At 49.7% G+C, this 16,636-nt stretch overlaps 8 protein-coding genes across 8 annotated transcripts; 4 read left to right on the top strand and 4 right to left on the bottom strand.

The window, feature by feature from the left end:
• Positions 1 to 39: 39 nt before the first annotated feature.
• Positions 40 to 408, top strand: DFJ58DRAFT_723932 (uncharacterized protein; the record flags this gene model as incomplete). Its single annotated transcript, XM_041385069.1, has 1 exon — positions 40 to 408. One exon carries the CDS (start codon positions 40 to 42, stop codon positions 406 to 408), a length of 369 nt encoding a protein of 122 aa, XP_041247969.1.
• A 161-nt stretch (positions 409 to 569) lies between these two features.
• DFJ58DRAFT_129893 (uncharacterized protein) lies at positions 570 to 1,367 on the top strand. The gene is made up of 2 exons (XM_041378773.1): positions 570 to 708; positions 762 to 1,367. Exons 1-2 carry the CDS (start codon positions 620 to 622, stop codon positions 1,096 to 1,098), a joined length of 426 nt encoding a protein of 141 aa, XP_041247968.1. The 5' UTR covers positions 570 to 619; the 3' UTR covers positions 1,099 to 1,367.
• Positions 1,368 to 2,009: 642 nt separating this feature from the next.
• DFJ58DRAFT_769206 (uncharacterized protein) lies at positions 2,010 to 2,758 on the bottom strand (the record flags this gene model as incomplete). The annotated part of the gene is made up of 2 exons (XM_041388995.1): positions 2,357 to 2,758; positions 2,010 to 2,267 (listed from the first exon to the last, which is right to left on the bottom strand). Coding segments are annotated over exons 1-2 (285 nt in total), but the record flags the coding sequence as incomplete, so codon positions are not given.
• Positions 2,597 to 4,456, bottom strand: DFJ58DRAFT_769199 (Chloroperoxidase). Its single transcript, XM_041388994.1, has 5 exons — positions 4,119 to 4,456; positions 3,777 to 4,008; positions 3,507 to 3,710; positions 3,239 to 3,452; positions 2,597 to 3,187 (listed from the first exon to the last, which is right to left on the bottom strand). Exons 2-5 carry the CDS (start codon positions 3,997 to 3,999, stop codon positions 2,962 to 2,964), a joined length of 867 nt encoding a protein of 288 aa, XP_041247966.1. The 5' UTR covers positions 4,000 to 4,008; positions 4,119 to 4,456; the 3' UTR covers positions 2,597 to 2,961.
• A 1,835-nt stretch (positions 4,457 to 6,291) lies between these two features.
• Positions 6,292 to 7,407, top strand: DFJ58DRAFT_129817 (uncharacterized protein). The gene is made up of 4 exons (XM_041378772.1): positions 6,292 to 6,515; positions 6,568 to 6,582; positions 6,641 to 6,744; positions 6,796 to 7,407. The coding sequence occupies exons 1-4, from the start codon at positions 6,324 to 6,326 to the stop codon at positions 7,331 to 7,333; spliced, it is 849 nt and encodes a 282-aa protein (XP_041247965.1). The 5' UTR covers positions 6,292 to 6,323; the 3' UTR covers positions 7,334 to 7,407.
• On the bottom strand, positions 7,371 to 8,639 carry DFJ58DRAFT_769189 (uncharacterized protein). Its single transcript, XM_041388993.1, has 4 exons — positions 8,286 to 8,639; positions 8,212 to 8,226; positions 8,058 to 8,161; positions 7,371 to 7,992 (listed from the first exon to the last, which is right to left on the bottom strand). Exons 1-4 carry the CDS (start codon positions 8,589 to 8,591, stop codon positions 7,482 to 7,484), a joined length of 936 nt encoding a protein of 311 aa, XP_041247964.1. The 5' UTR covers positions 8,592 to 8,639; the 3' UTR covers positions 7,371 to 7,481.
• Positions 8,640 to 8,944: 305 nt separating this feature from the next.
• On the top strand, positions 8,945 to 9,850 carry DFJ58DRAFT_911672 (uncharacterized protein; the record flags this gene model as incomplete). Its single annotated transcript, XM_041395242.1, has 5 exons — positions 8,945 to 9,175; positions 9,245 to 9,328; positions 9,385 to 9,465; positions 9,528 to 9,752; positions 9,800 to 9,850. Coding segments are annotated over exons 1-5 (519 nt in total), but the record flags the coding sequence as incomplete, so codon positions are not given.
• Positions 9,851 to 14,929: 5,079 nt separating this feature from the next.
• On the bottom strand, positions 14,930 to 15,772 carry DFJ58DRAFT_654553 (uncharacterized protein; the record flags this gene model as incomplete). Its single annotated transcript, XM_041381799.1, has 2 exons — positions 14,930 to 15,572; positions 15,645 to 15,772. 2 exons carry the CDS (start codon positions 15,770 to 15,772, stop codon positions 14,930 to 14,932), a joined length of 771 nt encoding a protein of 256 aa, XP_041247962.1.
• Between the last annotated feature and the right edge of the window lie 864 nt (positions 15,773 to 16,636).

Here is a 16,636-nt window from a genome sequence, read left to right as displayed (position 1 = left end):
TGAAAGCTCCGGAGGCCGGGAAGCCTACCCGCTGTTGACATGCTCACATGCACACTCCTGAAGAGGTTGGCATTGCTGTTGAGACTGCACAGGACCTTGAAGCATCCTTCGCGTAGGCATCTCCACTCTCGACCGAACTTCGCGATGCAGATTGACTTGCTTGCGGGTCCAGAGAATATATCACCTGATGATATTGCTGCTGAATTTGCAGCTCTCAAAGAGTTGAAAATGATTGAAGAAGTTCATAACGTTAACAAAGTTGAATTGCTCGAGGGAAATGCTTTTGATTTTGACGAGTTGGATCGGGTCGAACAAGGAATAATACCACAGGCCATTCTAGATGAGGTTGGGGTGGTTAATTACAATGGCGAGGGTGGCGGATGGGACGAGGCAACATTGATGTCATGATTAGGAATGTTGTATACATAGTCTACATAGCGCCTAGAGTTTTGCCAGTTTTGCCGGTTATAACCGGCAGAACTAAATCCAAATAGGTCCCCCACACTAATGGCTGTCACCGATCACATGATGACGAGTCCAAGCTGATTAAATGATTAATGATTGCTCACCGTCATGTCTGAGTTATTCTCAAGATCTTGCAGAAGCTCGCGTCTGAGGGATGTCTTCAGACTTATATGTTCAAGTTGGAGCTTTGTTGCTCGCAGTGAGCCCTGCAGAATTCCTTGGACTACTCAAGAAAGTGCGAAGGTCAGTCGAAAACAGAATCTTGAATGCCAGTGATTCAACCTTCCAATCGGCAGCAAGCCACAAATTGCCGCTCCATCCTTTGGGTGCACTTTCTGGATATATCACTGGCACATTTGGATCTGCGCATTGGCTCTAGGATCTTGCTCAGTCATCTGTTGGATCAGTGATTCAACCTTCCAATCGGCAGCAGGCCACGGATTGCCGCTCCATCCATTCAACATTGGGTGCTATATTGCTGGCACATTTGGATCCGCGTATTGGCCCGGACCCGGAATCTTGCTCGGCCATCTGTTGGATCTTAACTTTATCTCTCATGGGACCCATCTGGAAGCTTCATTTCTCCGTCGTTCGATTGGCACTGACACTGACATAGCCAGGTTTACATTGTGATTGCAAGTAGAGCGCAAGCAAGGCGGTTTTCCCTCTGGTTTTGGTCACTGAATCGTCAATTTAGAAAGAACTTATTTGATATACTTCCAACGTATTCCTTCCTTCCACAATAATAAGCATCAGACAACCCGGGGGAACTGGTTTCGTCGATGCTGTGTGCATCGTTATTCTTGAACTCCAATGGCAATCACCAGCTCTCCTATGTGGAGTTAAGCGCATTCGAACATGTAGTCTGGCTCTGACCATATCATGAAAATTGATTTGGGACACCCTCATTATGAAAAGACTGCGGTCCCGGATATGCTCGAAAAATGATCGATGATCACGTAAGATGTCTGATCTATTTTTACCTGAATGTAGAGATGCATAAATTGAGACTGGCACGCCGAGTGTAGACAGGGGACCAGCCCTGGCTTGCCTCATAGAGGGGCTGGTCACCAGTCTACGCCGAGCGCCGCTGTGCATGTGATCACTCGGACCCTACTCGGTTCTGCTCCAACAAAATTCCAGGCAACACACACTCGATATTGCAATAGACCTCGAAAACCGCAAAACAAATATTCTGGCTCCTGAGTCTTCTGCAACAAAAATTTGAGTGAGTTCTTGCCTTATCGTTATCGTCTCACCGCACAAGCTGCACTCACTTGTGACCAGTGACCTCCGCTGGCGTTCTCCAGCATTTGACTGGGCGCACGCTGAAGAAACTTAATCTCCGATCGACATGCCTTTCGAATTCTATGTCAGCTCACGAGCAAATCACAGGTCCGCTTGGTTTGTTATCCGCTTGTTTGCAGACTACCCTTTTCCATATTTCCAAATGTCACAGCTTTCCGGCGCGCAGCCACGAATTGGTGTTTGAGCCGCTGCAGTTCCCACAACGTCAGTGCACGATGCGGGAGTGTTAAGCTGACACGGAGCACAGAGCTCTCATTTGTGCTGGTATTTGAGCTAGGCTCGAGCACATCGGCGGTGAGGACAATAAGTCCCCCAAGCGAGGTAGCAGCCTGAGCAGCCACGAGCGCAAAAACAATTGCGTTTGTTGTATGCTCCAGAGTGCAGAGGGCGTCTGTGGGTGCTTTGCGTGTCATTTGAGTACCGACATTTGGAGGTTTGACGATGCCCGTCGTGACTGCGTCTGATATGCGTTCGAGAGGGGGTGTTGGATCGTCCTAGCGGACCATGGATGAGGGCGCAGAGGCTGTTGGATGTACTTATTTCAGGTTAGGGATGGAGTGGGGAAAACGGAGAGGAGAAAGACGGGCCTTTGAGGTTTATAATTCCTCATTCATCGTTCCATTCCGACATCAATCAGGTGTGGCGAGGATGCAGACCTACTTTTCTCTATCGTGTGCGAGAATATCATGATCTATTACACACCGAGGAACCCTTACGCCAGCCTCTCGGACTTTGCAATAGCGGTGAAGATAGTAGCGCGGGCGGTCTTTTCTTGAAGGTGATTGACGGTCGGGGTGTCAGCCTACAGGGCAGAAGAAGATAGGGACAATATCATCATATCACGCGCGGTCAACGGCCAAATCATTGTCTAAGATGACTTTTACTTTGAGCTGAGGGCTTGAAGCCGATGAGAGAAAGTCCTAGATTTGGGCTGCACGGGTTGAATTTCCAGAGTGAGGGGTAACCTGGGATGGTGATGAGCGCCATCCAATGATCACGTTTTCGGGGTCTCCAGCACTAGGGTGCACGTAAATCATCTTGATCACCTGTCGATCACTACCCCGACCCCATCATCGACGTCTTTAGGTACTTAGTCCGAAGCGACACAAGGTATTCAGTGCTATATGCAACAGCTGGCTCATCGTCAATTCAAATGTCAGTCAACTCTGACTACCTCGGGGAGGGGTTTCAAGTAGGAGTAGTATGACGTTCTACAGCCTCCCGTGCGGCTTCTGCCCAATCCTGCTCGCACACACCAAGCTCAACTCGTAGTATGGTATTGTTGAATGTCGTCAGAGTCAGTCCATGAGGTTGGCGAATGCGCGACTCCCAGCCCTCTGGAAGTCGCTCATGATGAAGGAAGCTATGGAGGTGGTCCACACGACCTCCAAAGACAGTGACTAGGGTCGCGGCACTAACGGAACGTTCAAAAGTGCGCTTGAAAGCGGACGATGCAATGACGTACTTCGTGCTCCCAAAGATCTTGTGGATAAAGTTGAGAGAGAACTCCTTGTTTACTACACGCGCGATTGCACGTCGCTTGCCGAGCATCCTGGAGAGATCTTTGGTAGTGATGATATCATTGCCGTCCTCGTCCTTGCCGGTCGCTGCCGCAAGTAACTCCTCAATGAAAGGTACGTATTTTATCGATTGGTCCGGTTGAAAAGCAGCATCGAGGCCTGAAGACAAATCATGTCACATAACTTACAAGAACAAGCGGAGAAATTGCTCACGTAAGAGAGAGGCGTCGTGTTCAATACCATTGTGCAGGTCGAGTTCTTCCAAATCAAATGTATCCTTGCTGTAGCTTTTCTTGAGCATGCGAGCGGCAAAGTGCGGCACAAATGAGCAGAAGGTAGGACTGAAGTTGTAGGTTGCCCGGATGTGGTGGCCAACCTCGACAAACGAGATGTCGCGGCCACTGCGTGAGATGATGCCTGGGTTTTAATGTCGTCACACCAACACTGCCATATGCGCTTAAGCACAGAGACTAGCAGACTCACCATGGTTGGCCATCGCATTGAGTGCAGGGCAAGAGCAGCGGGAGTCGGTCTCCTTGGGAGTCCTATACTCGGGCCAGTACCCTCCATAGCCCGGGTGGCCTGCGGGGGTGACATGTCTGATGCGACGGTTCCTCCTCACGAGATTGGAGAGCGTAAGGAGAACATCCCAAGATAAAATCCCGAGATCAAAGAAAAGACGGGACAGGCCGGAAAACAAGCCCATTTTACTTTCCTTGGGTCAATGATAGGTATGTCGAATGTGATAAGTCGGGGACAGGAAGAGATGGATAGGTACGTTTCACTATCAAGCTTAAGTATATATTCGGGATCCGAATAACGTACCTAGTGTCACAGGACTGACAGTGACAGACAGGGTTCTGTACTATCCTTGCGCCATATGGTATTTCGAACCATACCGATGTACATAGGAGGGCTCAAGATTAATCAGTAGTGGACAAAGGGAGATATTGATAGCTCGGTAGTCTAACCATGCGTAGCCAGACTATGAACGACTCACCCGAAGGAACTAAGAGGAAGAGTCGTCTGACTGGGGCATCAAGGGTTCATTAATGTTCGGAATTCGCGGCGATTTCGGAGAAGAAGATTCAAATTGTAACTTCTTGGGCGCCCGATAAGTTTGAATCATTTGACGCGATACTCACAGCGCCTGCTTGTCCAACCCCGAAGACCACATACGAAAACCACATACGAAGGGCCAAAGAGGCCCTAGTGTTTCGTGTTTGGGGAGTTTCCGGAACCTGAAGACTCATCTGAGTTCGAACGACAGTGACAGGTCTCCTCACCCACGTACTATCATTCCCCGTTATATGCAAAACTTTCAGTAAATCTTTTGTAACTCCTCAACCACATCACATTTTCTTTTGAAAATTTGCCCCGTCATGTATTCGTATCTCCTCTACATAGATCTGATTTTTACTGATTTTTAGGATAATGTGGTGTGGTGTCGGAGCAAACCCGATAAAACTCAGGGTCCACCTCTAATCTGCAAAAGTATGGTCACGTCTTGTCACGCCTCGGCACAGTAGCGGCACAGGTGACTTTCACTCTCCGAGCGCAGGCTTGAAACTTTGAACTTCTTGAAGCGTTGTGGATCGCGAAAGGCTCGAAAACGGTGGATACGGCAAATCATTGAGTACCATGGTTCATCTACTACTGACTATGATTGTAGTACTGGTGTTGCTGATAGCCTTCTGGATAAAATTGATGCCCTGCATACCTGTGCTGAGTCTGCACCATATCACCAACTCGGAAATCTGCGCTACTGCGACTCGCCGGTGCAAAGTGAGGGTGCGAAATATGTTGAGGCTGAGGTGCAGGATGCTGCATTGGATAATGTAGGGGTGCATACCCAGGTGGGGGAAATTCGTTTCTCGACATCGAGGGTTGAGGTGCAGGCTGAGGTTGGTATCCGAACGGCTCGCGAACTGGATTTGATGGGGGAATCGCGTCCTGCGGTAATTCCGCAGTGTTATCACCGTTATCGAGACGGCGCCTGCGAGAACGGGTAGGGTTGAATAAACCCTCATACCGTGGATTTTTCTTGAGGTCAGGGTTGCCGTCAAAGTGCTGGAGAATCCGCTGGAACACTTCAGCCTTGAGTCCAGTCTCAGGTAACCGCAAGGCTGCGGCTAAGTCGCGTAGCTCCTCCAGCTTCTTGGTCTTGATTGTGCCGGTGAATGCAGCTTGGGAACGCTCCTGTTCTGCTCGCCGATCTCGCTTTGGAATTTGTGGGCCTTTGAATGAGGTTTCGTAAGGTTCTGTGCACGTCGACGAAGGGTATGGTATGGCACGTTGAACTGGCCAGCTGCAGCTGAGAGGTTTTTAGCCCTCTTCTCTCTAACAGCTTGGATAGCAGCTTTGATGTTGGCCTCGCGAATGGCATCTTTTTCGGCTGTTGTCTGGACTGCTTGCCTGCGGTGTGGTGCCATTGGAGAGAATGATGCGACTCTGTGAGACTTGACTGCTGCAGAGGATAGATGCCGGATGTGCCGAGGAGGAGATTGAATTACTTACGCATCTCCCCTGTCTGGTGTCACGTTTTTGTACTCGTCGTTGATTCTACCACTGTAGCACCTCAACACAAGAGAGTAACCTTTATCGAGTCGGTGTTCTTACATCCCTATAAGGTGTTCATTATGCTCCGGGTAAAATTTTGCGAATACCTTGGCAGGATCTTTGGGATCTGGGTGATTTGTGTTGGACCAAGGTTGCAAATTATCATTATTTCATCTCTCACAGCTGCAACATCCAAGAAATTTTTATTCTACTTGTACAAAACATCATTTCTAGGTACTCTGCATACACCTGAATTTTTTCGACACCAGTTGAGCACGATGTTGAAGTGTTATAAAGTTTTGCATATTAGCAACCGTGTACATATTACCGGGAATGATAGTACAGTCCATTTCGGTTGACGTCTCGACGTGCATGTGTGAGTGTTTGGTCTTGAGTCCATAAAGGAAAATATGGTCACGTGACGTCGTTGTGGACCATCGTTTTCTCGGTTCCTTCAGCTCGATAACGAGCATGGCAGCAGCAAGATACACGCCAGGGCTTGCTTCTACCTCATACAAGCTCCCATCCATTACTTCAACATTGCGATATAAAGTGCACCGTAATGCCCGCTGTTTCTCATCCACGTGCCGACGGGCAGTCCACTCACGCGATCACTATGCGACCCTTGGAGTCCCAATCACAGCGACGAAGGCTCAAATAAAGGCATGGGTCATTTTCTTCGTGAAAAGAATTGTCCCTCATAAACTCTTCATAGACACACTTCTACCAAGTGAGTCGTTCTCATTGGTAGCTCCGGTTAGCTGCTGATGGACCACGCCGACTCTTAGCTTAGCAAGAAATATCATCCCGATGTCAGTCAGGACAGTACAGCACGGGGAAAATTTCACGCAGTGAGTGAAGCTTACGCAGTGCTCGGGGACGATCGGAAGCGGTATGTCTCAAAGCGCTCACCCGATATGCTGACCTGATGACTTGATGGCAGACGAGCGTACGACCGTAGTATCCACCACGCATCACCGTCACAACCATCCTCTCAGCACCCACAAGCAACAACTACACGTCCCTCCAATCAACCAGGGTCACGTAATGCATGGCAAAATAATCCACGTCGACATCAACACCGTGACCCTAAGTCCAGCCATGCGCATGACCCAAACGCAACTTATGATCACCCATGGGAGCGTGCTCGTGCTGGCAAATACACGTATTACCAACCTCCCCCGGGTGCTCATTCACGCACATCCTATACATGGTCGCACACGGATCCATTTTCCAGCCCACACGTTCAACGAGCGACCGGTCGTATGTCTGCAAATCCACCACCAGGAACAGGCCCTTCTAGTGGTAGCGATCAAGATATGGCTAAAGGAGGACCACGACCGGAAAGATCCCAAACGGACGAAGACATAGCTGCATCGGAGAGCGTTATAGGGCGTGTGTTTGCGGTGTCTGGACTTTTAACTTTCATATTAGTGATAGCCCAGGTTGCGGGTGCACCGTGGGGCAGTGCGCATGCATGAATTAATGCATTGTAGAATTGTGTCGAAACTCATGGCCAGTTGGAAGCCTAATGCTACAGCAGTTGTTCCGCAATGATCTGATACATACATCAACTGTCTGTCTACGCCACCTTCCTTGCGCGGGTATGTAACTCGTAACTCGTATCTACTATGCATCAGCGCAGGCATCAGTAGTTTGTGACGTAGGGTCTTCTATGCGTCCCTGTGGTGCACTGCTTTCACTCTCGTTGTTCTCTGGTAGTAATTGCACCAGCAAGGCCCTGGTGTATCCAAGTACGCTCCCGAGTCCCCGATCCACAAGTACCACTGCGAATACCACAGAGAATGCAATGGCTAATTTCAGTTTGAATTCGCTGAAGTGAACTTTAGTCTTATTTTCTTCTGGTCTATCATGAGAAGGCATGGCTTTCTGGGGAGAGGACGAAGCTGCCTGGGCTTGCAACTTCTCCTTCTCCCTTTCCTTCTCCCTATCTCGCGTGATCTTGTTCATCACCGTCCAGTATCCAGCAGGCGGGCGATATAACGTCGTCGATGAACCTGACTTGACTGCGTCCCAAAAAGTGGGATCAAGCGGCCGGGGTGAAGACGAGGGCACTTGCCCCTCTCGCAGTCCCGTGATAAGAGCAGAATGCAGCTGCTCGTATTGATCGTATTGCCGTCTATGATAACATTCAGAACCAGTACACCACTGGTAGTTCGCCGAGTCTCAAAAAATAAAGCGCACCGAGTCTTTTTCTTTCCAAGCACAGCATAAGCCTCCGTAACCTTCCTGTAGATTTCGGGGGAACTTGAATCTTGAGAGACGTCAGGATGATGTTTCCTGCTCAGCTACACGCGCGTCATTTCAACAATATGCATCGACTATGACCAAACCACACCTCGTAATACCTTTGCTGTGGCCCCGTATCAGCCACTAGAATGAACCTCGAACTATGTAAGATTGAAGACTGACTTTAATTTGGTCCTGCGAAGCATCTCTCCATAACCCAAGTGCGGTATAGTGAACCCACCGAGTCGTCCCGCTTCCTGAACTTTTCGTGGGCTGGGGTGGTATAGTATCTCCGTGCGAATGTATCCATGATGAAAATTTAAGTACGAGAGTGTGAATCCATGACGGTTTGCCATCATCGTGTTTTGGCCCGGGGCTTTCGGTGGCGTAGTAGTGTTTGGGATGCGGTAGTGTGATGATCTTATTCCGTGATGACCATGGGGAGAGATTGAGAAACAGAAGAGAGGGTGGAGACCCTCTGGGTCTCATCGAGATGGCCAGAGCAGGCAGTTGACCTTGTTGACGTTCAAGTTGGTCGCTGGAACATTTACATAACGGAATTACTTCGTGTGGTAGCTTCAACACATGCTCATAATTGAATATTGAATTCCAACTATCTTCGTTCTACCACTGCAGGAGACTACATGCTGCAGCTGGTAGCTCTTATACGATGGGATCTACATGAATGCTGTTTTGAAGTTCGAACCACAAAATAGATATCTAGTGGGCCATTCAAAGTTACGCATGCATTCATGGTTGGTCGTGGGAGATTCTGATGTAATAAGCCTGTGCTGCGAGTGACCGTCGTTGGAATTGAAGAATACGCTTGGTGGCGTAGAAAGGGCCCACCGATTATTGGACGATTAGCTTCATTCGATATAGCCAAGTCTAGACTTGCACTAGTGACTATGTACATAATAAAGGCCCAATATTTTACACAAATGATGTAGGACCCTTCCCTTCCCTCCCATACCCCGCCCCAACCGCCATTCACAATGAGCAAAGGCAATTCATCGAGGGATTCGACTCAAGAAACCCACACATCTAGCGAAGCAACAGCTCGTGAGAGCTCGGTACGTGGCTTATGAAGATTACTTAGTAGTTCACTTCAAAACACTGACATTGACACATCCTTCGTCTAGCACCGACCCCGTGGCAAATTCCGTCAGTTTCTGGGGGAGGTTAAGGGCCGTGTTAAAGATGGTGTGCACAACTTAAGAACCTCTGTGAGTGCATGAGCCGCGTAATGAATGTCCTGGAATACGACTAAGATTTCCACAAGCACTCGAAGGATTCCCGCAGCCGTGGGCCTGTTCCCCCGAATGTCCATCATGAACGTGCTTCATCGACACCGAATACTGAGGTAGGTTCTCATACTTGCCCTCCACTTTCAGCGCTCTTCCTAAAATTCTGGTGGCTGCACAGGCTCAGGTTGCTCCGTCTGGTGTAGAAGTGGAGGCTGGTACCCAATCGGCACTTCAGGATGCACAACAGGCTGTACAACGCATGCATCCACTTTTGGGACCTGTGATAACTGTGGCTTCTGTTGGCCAAGACTCACAAGCGGATCTCGACGCTGCTTACGGTTTCCAGGACACATATCTCCAACCCCTCAGGATATTCGACGATGTTATCGGAAAGATCGCAGATGTATGGACCCTCCTCTCGATCGGAACCGAACTAAACCCGTTCCTCAGGTACATCCATATGCAAAGATGGCACTGGGCGTGTTATCTTGTGCAGCCAAAGTATGTTTTCTTTTTATCTCTTCCTATCTCCCACTGCTCAGCAATCATTTGTGCAGATTATTCTAGCACAAGCAGATCGCGACGCAGCGGTACTCAAACTTCTCAAGAAGTTGTGTCAAGTTTATAGCTTTATGGCACAAGATCAGATGCTTGGCCAAATCTCGTCGATGCGTGTTATCCTTGGACAAATCTCTCAACAGACCCTTGAATGTGCTCAATTTATCAAAAATTATTCGGAGACCAAGAACTTTTGTGAGTCTTAACAAGCTGTTGCCCTCTGCACCGTCTTAAGTTTCTACAGGGAAGAGACTCGGAAAGAACCTCGTCTCGGAAACGAACGATATAATCCAGCAGTACAGTGATGTGTTGGATATGCTCATGCAAAACTTTCGGGACCAAGTCGCTCGTGACGTAGCCATACATGTCCTCCGTACGGGTAAGGGTTTGGACGTACTTGTTACTTGACACATACTTACACCTTTTCAGGAGAAATACTAGACCTCAGTGGTATGACTTATGCAGCGGGCGCGGGCTTGGATACAAGGAAGCAATGTCTTCAAGGGACGCGCACGGAAATCCTTTCTCAGATCACGGAGTGGGTCAACAGCACTGGGGACAACGTTCCACGCGTGCTGTGGCTCTCTGGCCCTGCAGGCAAGGGCAAATCGGCCATCGCCCACACGATTGCTAAGTGGTTCCAAGACGTGGGAGGGCTTGGTTTCATGTTACTCTTTTGACCGCCAACGAGAAGCAGATCGTCGCCATGAAAAGATCTTTTCCACGATCGCCCGCGACCTGGCTGACCGTGATCCAGAGATGAGGCGGGCATTAGCAGATGCAGTTCAGACCGCAAATTCGCTTAAGAATACAGCGGATATCACACAGCAATGGCAGAAGCTTCTTATCGAACCACTGGGAAAGTCATCTGGGTCAACTGTGGGACCCATCGTGATCATGATTGACGCACTAGACGAGAGCGGCGGAGTAGAGACACGGAGAGACCTCCTCCGTATTCTAGCTGGCAAACATCAAAACCCCGCCGTTCCCAAAATCACAGACCTCCCAGACAACTTCCGCTTCATCGTTACCTCTCGCCCGCTTGATGACATCAAAGACAAGTTTCGCGGTGTTCAGCATATTCGACAGATGTCAATGGATGATATTCCGCCAGCAGACGCAAAGCATGACATCCATGCTTATGTATCCAAGGAGTTGGAAGGGCTGGATTTCCAGGACAGAGAGTTCGCAGTCCTCGCTGAGAAAGCTGATGGACTTTTCGAGTGGGCGCGTCTCGCCTGTGCATACATCAGAGAGTCCGATATGGGACTATCTCCATTTGATTGCTACAATGCTGTGGTGTCACGCGATCCTGCTGAGAGAAGTGCGCTATTGCATGACATGTATCACCTCATTTTAGCAGATATCATGGACGGGCATACATCTGCGCATCCGCCGAAATTGCGTTCGACGAAGCTAGCGACATTCCGCTCAGTGATGGGACAAATACTAGGCACAGCTGAACCCCTTCCTTTAGCTTCCCTGAACGCCATGAGGTCACATTTTCGAAAGGATGAAGACCATTTCGATGTGGAGCTTGTGGTAAAAAGCATGGGCTCCCTCCTCAGTGGCACCACCAACCCAGATTCTCCAATCCGACCCCTTCACGCATCCTTCCATGATTTCTTGACGGACAAACCATCCAGCGGCGAGTTTTTCATCGACCTGTCAAAGGCGCAATGCGACCTTGCATTCGCTTCACTTCAAGTGATGGAACACGGTCTTCGCTTCAATATCTGTGATCTAAAGTCGTCGTATCTGCCTAATAGCGAAGATCCTGGGCTGCAAGAACGAGTCCAAAAATGCATCTCCCCACATCTGTCATACTCCTCTCGATTTTGGACGTCGCACGTACGAACCACAGCTTTCGACAAGGAGCTGGCACAAGAAGTAAAATTGTTATTCGACCACGAGCGGCTGTTTTTCTGGCTCGAGTCACTCGCCCTGATTAATGCGCTCAGCGGTGCAGTTGCTGCCCTTCCACTCATTGCCCAGTGGCTGAAGGTAAGCATACCGCTACTAGGTGTCAGATAATGTTCTCACGCGCAACCACAGGGCCATCCCGAATTCAAAGATGTCTCGTCGACTGCAATGGACGTCCAGAGGTTCATTCAAGTCTTCGGCAACATCATTTTACACAGCACGCCACATCTGTATGTATCAGCACTCCCATTCTCGCCTGCCAACTCTCCGCTATCTAGAGAGTTTTCTGTACGATTTCCGAATACTCTTCGTTTAGCATTCGGACGTGATATGAACTGGCCGGCTGTTCAAACCGTGCTCAGGGGGCACACAAAACCAGTCACTTCGGTCTCGTTCTCACCAGACGGCACTCGCATCGTCACTGGTTCAAGGGATGAGACTGTTCGACTGTGGGATGCAGGGACGGGGAAGCCAGTTGGTGAGCCCTTGCGGGGGCACACTGATAGAATTACATCGGTCTCGTTCTCGCCAGATGGAACTCGCATCGTCACTGGATCTTGGGACAAAACTATTCGGCTGTGGGATGCTGCAACGGGGCAGCCAGTCGGTGAGCCCTTGCGGGGGCACACTTCTTTTGTTAACTCGGTCTCGTTCTCGCCGGACGGCACTCGCATTGTTACCGGTTCTTGGGATAACACTGTTCGGGTGTGGGATGCAGTGACGTGGAAGCCAGTCGGTGAGCCCTTGCTGGGGCACACTAAATCAGTTTACTCGGTCTCATTCTCGCCGGACGGCACTCGCATCGTCACTGGTTCTTTGGATAGCACTGTTCGGCTATGGGATGCAGGGACGGGGAAGTCAGTCGGTGAGCCCTTGCGGGGGCACACTTCTTCAATTAACTCGGTCTCGTTCTCGCCAGACGGTACTCACATCGTCACTGGTTCTTCAGATAAGACCATTCGGCTGTGGGATGCAACGACAGGGAAGCCAGTCGGTAAACCCTTGCGGGGGCACACTTCTTTTGTCAACTCAGTCTCGTTCTCGCCGGACGGCACTCGCATCATCTCTGGTTCTTTGGATAGCACTGTTCGGCTGTGGGATGCTGTGACAAGGCAGCCAGTCAGTGAACCCTTGCGGGGGCACACTGATTCAGTTTACTCGGTCTCATTCTCGCCGGACGGTACTCGCATCGTCACTGGATCTTGGGATAACACGGTTCGGCTGTGGGATGCAGTGATGGGGCAGCCAGTCGATGAGCCCTTCCGGGGGCATATTTCCTCAGTCACCTCGGTCTCGTTCTCGCCAGACAGCACTCGCATCGTCACTGGTTCGGCGGATAAAACTGTTCGGTTGTGGGATGCCGTGACGGGGAAGCCAGTCGGTGCGCCCTTGTGGGGGCACACTCATTCAGTTAACTCGGTCTCATTCTCGCCGGACGGCACTCGCATCGTCAGTGGTTCAAGGGATGAGAGTGCTTTGCTGTGGGATGCTGCGACGGAGCAGCCAGTCGGTTTGCCCTTGTGGGGGCACACTTCTTCAGTTAGCGCGGTCTCATTCTCGCCGGACGGCACTCGCATCGTCACTGGTTCGGACGATAAGACTGTTCAGCTGTGGGATGCAGTGATGGGGCGGCGCGTCAGTGAGCCTTTGCGGGGGCACACTTCCTCAGTCACCTCGGTCTCATTCTCGCCAGACGGCACTCGTATCGTCACTGGTTCGGCGGATAAGACTGTTCGGCTGTGGGATACAGCGACGCGGAAGCCAATCGGTGAGCCCTTGCGGGGGCACACTGATTCAGTTAATTCGGTCTCGTTCTCGCCAGACGGCACTCGCATTGTCACTGGTTCGCGGGACGAGACTGTTCGGCTGTGGGATGCAGGGACGGGGAAGTCATTCGGTGAGCCCTTGCGGGGGCACACTGATTCAGTTAATTCGGCCTCGTTCTCGCCGGACGGCACTCGCATCGTCACTGGTTCGGCGGATAAGACTTTTCGGCTGTGGGATGCTGTGACGGGGAAGCCAGTCGGTGCGCCCTTGCGGGGGCACACTGATTCAGTTAATTCGGTCTCATTCTCACCGGACGGTACTCGCATCGTCACTGGTTCGGCAGATAAGACTGTTCGGCTGTGGCATGCAGGGACGATGCAGCCATCGCAACAGTGCGCTGAGTCAGATCAACCAGCATCCTCAGATGAATATTGCACAATCAAGGCCGCTACTACCATAACCTTGAACACTCATAACGATCACTTCATTTGCTTCTCGTCCAACTCTATCCATGCGCTCCGGGACACCTCTGAGCTAACGGAAGGAACATCCCATGGCGACTGCAGTTCGACCCCCTTTTTCCTGAATAGTGACAGTGGGTGGGTAGTAGGGCCCGAGCGTCGGCTGTTATTATGGGTACCACCCGCTTCTCGACGCCTATTTTATAGCCCTCGGACTGTATTAGTGATACCCAGAGGAGGTCCTGAGCTTGATTTGAGCCGCATGGCACATGGACAACACTGGCAAAAGTGCCGAGAAGAGTGAGTCCCCTCAAAGCCCTTTTCTTTCCTCGCAACTACTTAAAGCAACACTTGCAGATCTTAGTACCAACGATGACCGCAGCAATGGATTTATTATGGAGATTCCAGATACAATTTAGATGTGACCGAGTGTGCAGTGGATCATATTTCGTATTCTATTCTATGCGCAGCACCTAGTTTGAGTTTAGGATTGTCCATGTGACGACGTGAGCTGAATGTATGACATTGGTGATGTTAGCGCTGGTTTGTGAGAGCATTTAACACGGACAAGGCATGCCGATTCTATCAGAGATGTAGTCGCTCGTGCGCCGTGAATTGTGTTAGCATTAGTACCGTGCTTCCTCATAGCGGACTGAGAAGCTGAACAGAAGGACATCGTTGTTGCGGTCATCCGTGGTCGATCAAGTTCCCGACTACATTCAAAGCGGGCTAAAAATTATGACGCTCCAAAGCGTACTTTAATATAGTGCGCGATACACAACATCGAGTGCGCGACATACTACATCGAGTGCGCGACACAAGACACCAAGCGCGCGATACACAACATCAAGTGCTCAACGCACCATCTATTCTAGTGAACTAGACGACCGAAATCTTCGAAGTTAGGCTCGACAATTAAGGACTTCACAAGATCATCAGCTGTACGAGTAATAAGTTTTCGCTCATGATCAAAAGCACTGTGAGCTTTCACAATATATAACACAGCCTTCCAGCAGTCGAGATTGATTTGTCCGATGTCGAGTTTCTCGAAGCGTTCGACGGCATCCTTGTAAGGCTGGGGATTTCGTCCGTCCAGTAAAAATCTGCCCATTCCGTTCCACCACAGCTGCTTCCAGTCATCCTCGCATAGTTTTTGCTTCGTGCAAGTTCCCGCGTGCACCATAGGTGGGGCTTCACATGCAATGATCCGACGATGTACATCGAGTCGTTCCTTGACTTTGAACATTGTGTTCCATACAATGGACCCAACAGCGCGAGATTCCTCGTCGGAGATATCATTGATGCGAGCTGAAACGAGTCGTTCGAAAGCATGCGGCAGGATCTCTTTGACGTTGTACTTTAATGCGAGTGAGATAAGTCGTGTTGGCTCAAGCGAGTAACGCTGCCGCTGGAGATGGTGAACAGCATAGACTCGTGCATCTTTGCAAAGATACATGTCGCTCAGCTCGAGCAGTTGAATAACAGCTTTGTTACATATTTTGAGGACATCAGGCCTCCATCTGTATGGTATAATTGTCAGACTTGTCCGAGTCGTCCGTTGTGAAAAAAACTTGAAAAAAACTCACTTGTTGTAACAGACAGACAAAAATAATTCAAATGCACTTTCGCTTACTTGCGACGGCACACAAATAGACCTGTCATCAGTACTACCATCGACCTGTTCAAGTTGGGTGCCCTGGCTTGCAGCGAACATGTCTCGGAAAGCAAGTGATTTATCCCCGAGAATGCTTGCATGCACCCTAAAGAGTGAGTGTCCTGCCTAGTAGTAGTACACTGTCAGTCCGCGGTATCCACTATGAGACTATTCAGATACTACTAAGTGATGCACGAACCTGGAAGATGTGAGTGCCATCTGAGAAGTAGAACATTTGATGGTGTTGAGCAGTCATTGAACCACTGATAGTTGCAAGGTTGACTAGTAGAATGAAGAACAGCTTGAGTGAGTAACTCGTTGTTAGTAATAAAACCGGACACAGAAAACAATGCCTTGACCACGTCACCTGTGAATTATGCCCGCGGAACTCTTGGTGACAATTTTATTACCCTTCCAACCTGCACTGACTCGGACTCTCGGAAACAATGGACATAAACAGTCCTTCATTGTCATTGTCACTTCCACTTCTCCCTGAAACCAAAAATTGGTCGGCCGAAATCCAAGCTGCCTATGAGAATATCCAACACACTTACGATCATGCAATCCGAGTTCTTCGAGCAGATGGAGCCGACCCTACCCGTATTGCTTTCCATGTGGATGCTATCTCATCAAATGCACTTCCAATCCTCGAAGCACTCACACCACTGACCAGATGCCGATAACACAGACTCGGATGAAATGTCAGAGTCTCTCCCAGTCAAATGGTTAGCTGATGTAGCCATGGTACTTGGCTGTGTAGTTTCGGGTCTGGAACACCTAGGGACTACTGCAAACAAGGAGTAAGCATAAATTTTGATAGATACATGGATACTGAGACAGGATCTTACAGAGAGGAGCATCGTGTTGATATACCAGAATTAACTGGAATCGAGAACACGGGAAAACGAGGACGGCCCAAAAAAA

The sequence above is a fragment of the Suillus subalutaceus genome (genome assembly GCF_016647625.1).
Source record: "Suillus subalutaceus strain FC151 chromosome Unknown DFJ58scaffold_16, whole genome shotgun sequence".
NCBI classification, from domain to species: domain Eukaryota; kingdom Fungi; phylum Basidiomycota; class Agaricomycetes; order Boletales; family Suillaceae; genus Suillus; species Suillus subalutaceus.
The sequence above is the reverse complement of the archived record's forward strand: the minus strand, read 5'-3'. Positions and strand labels throughout refer to the sequence as shown.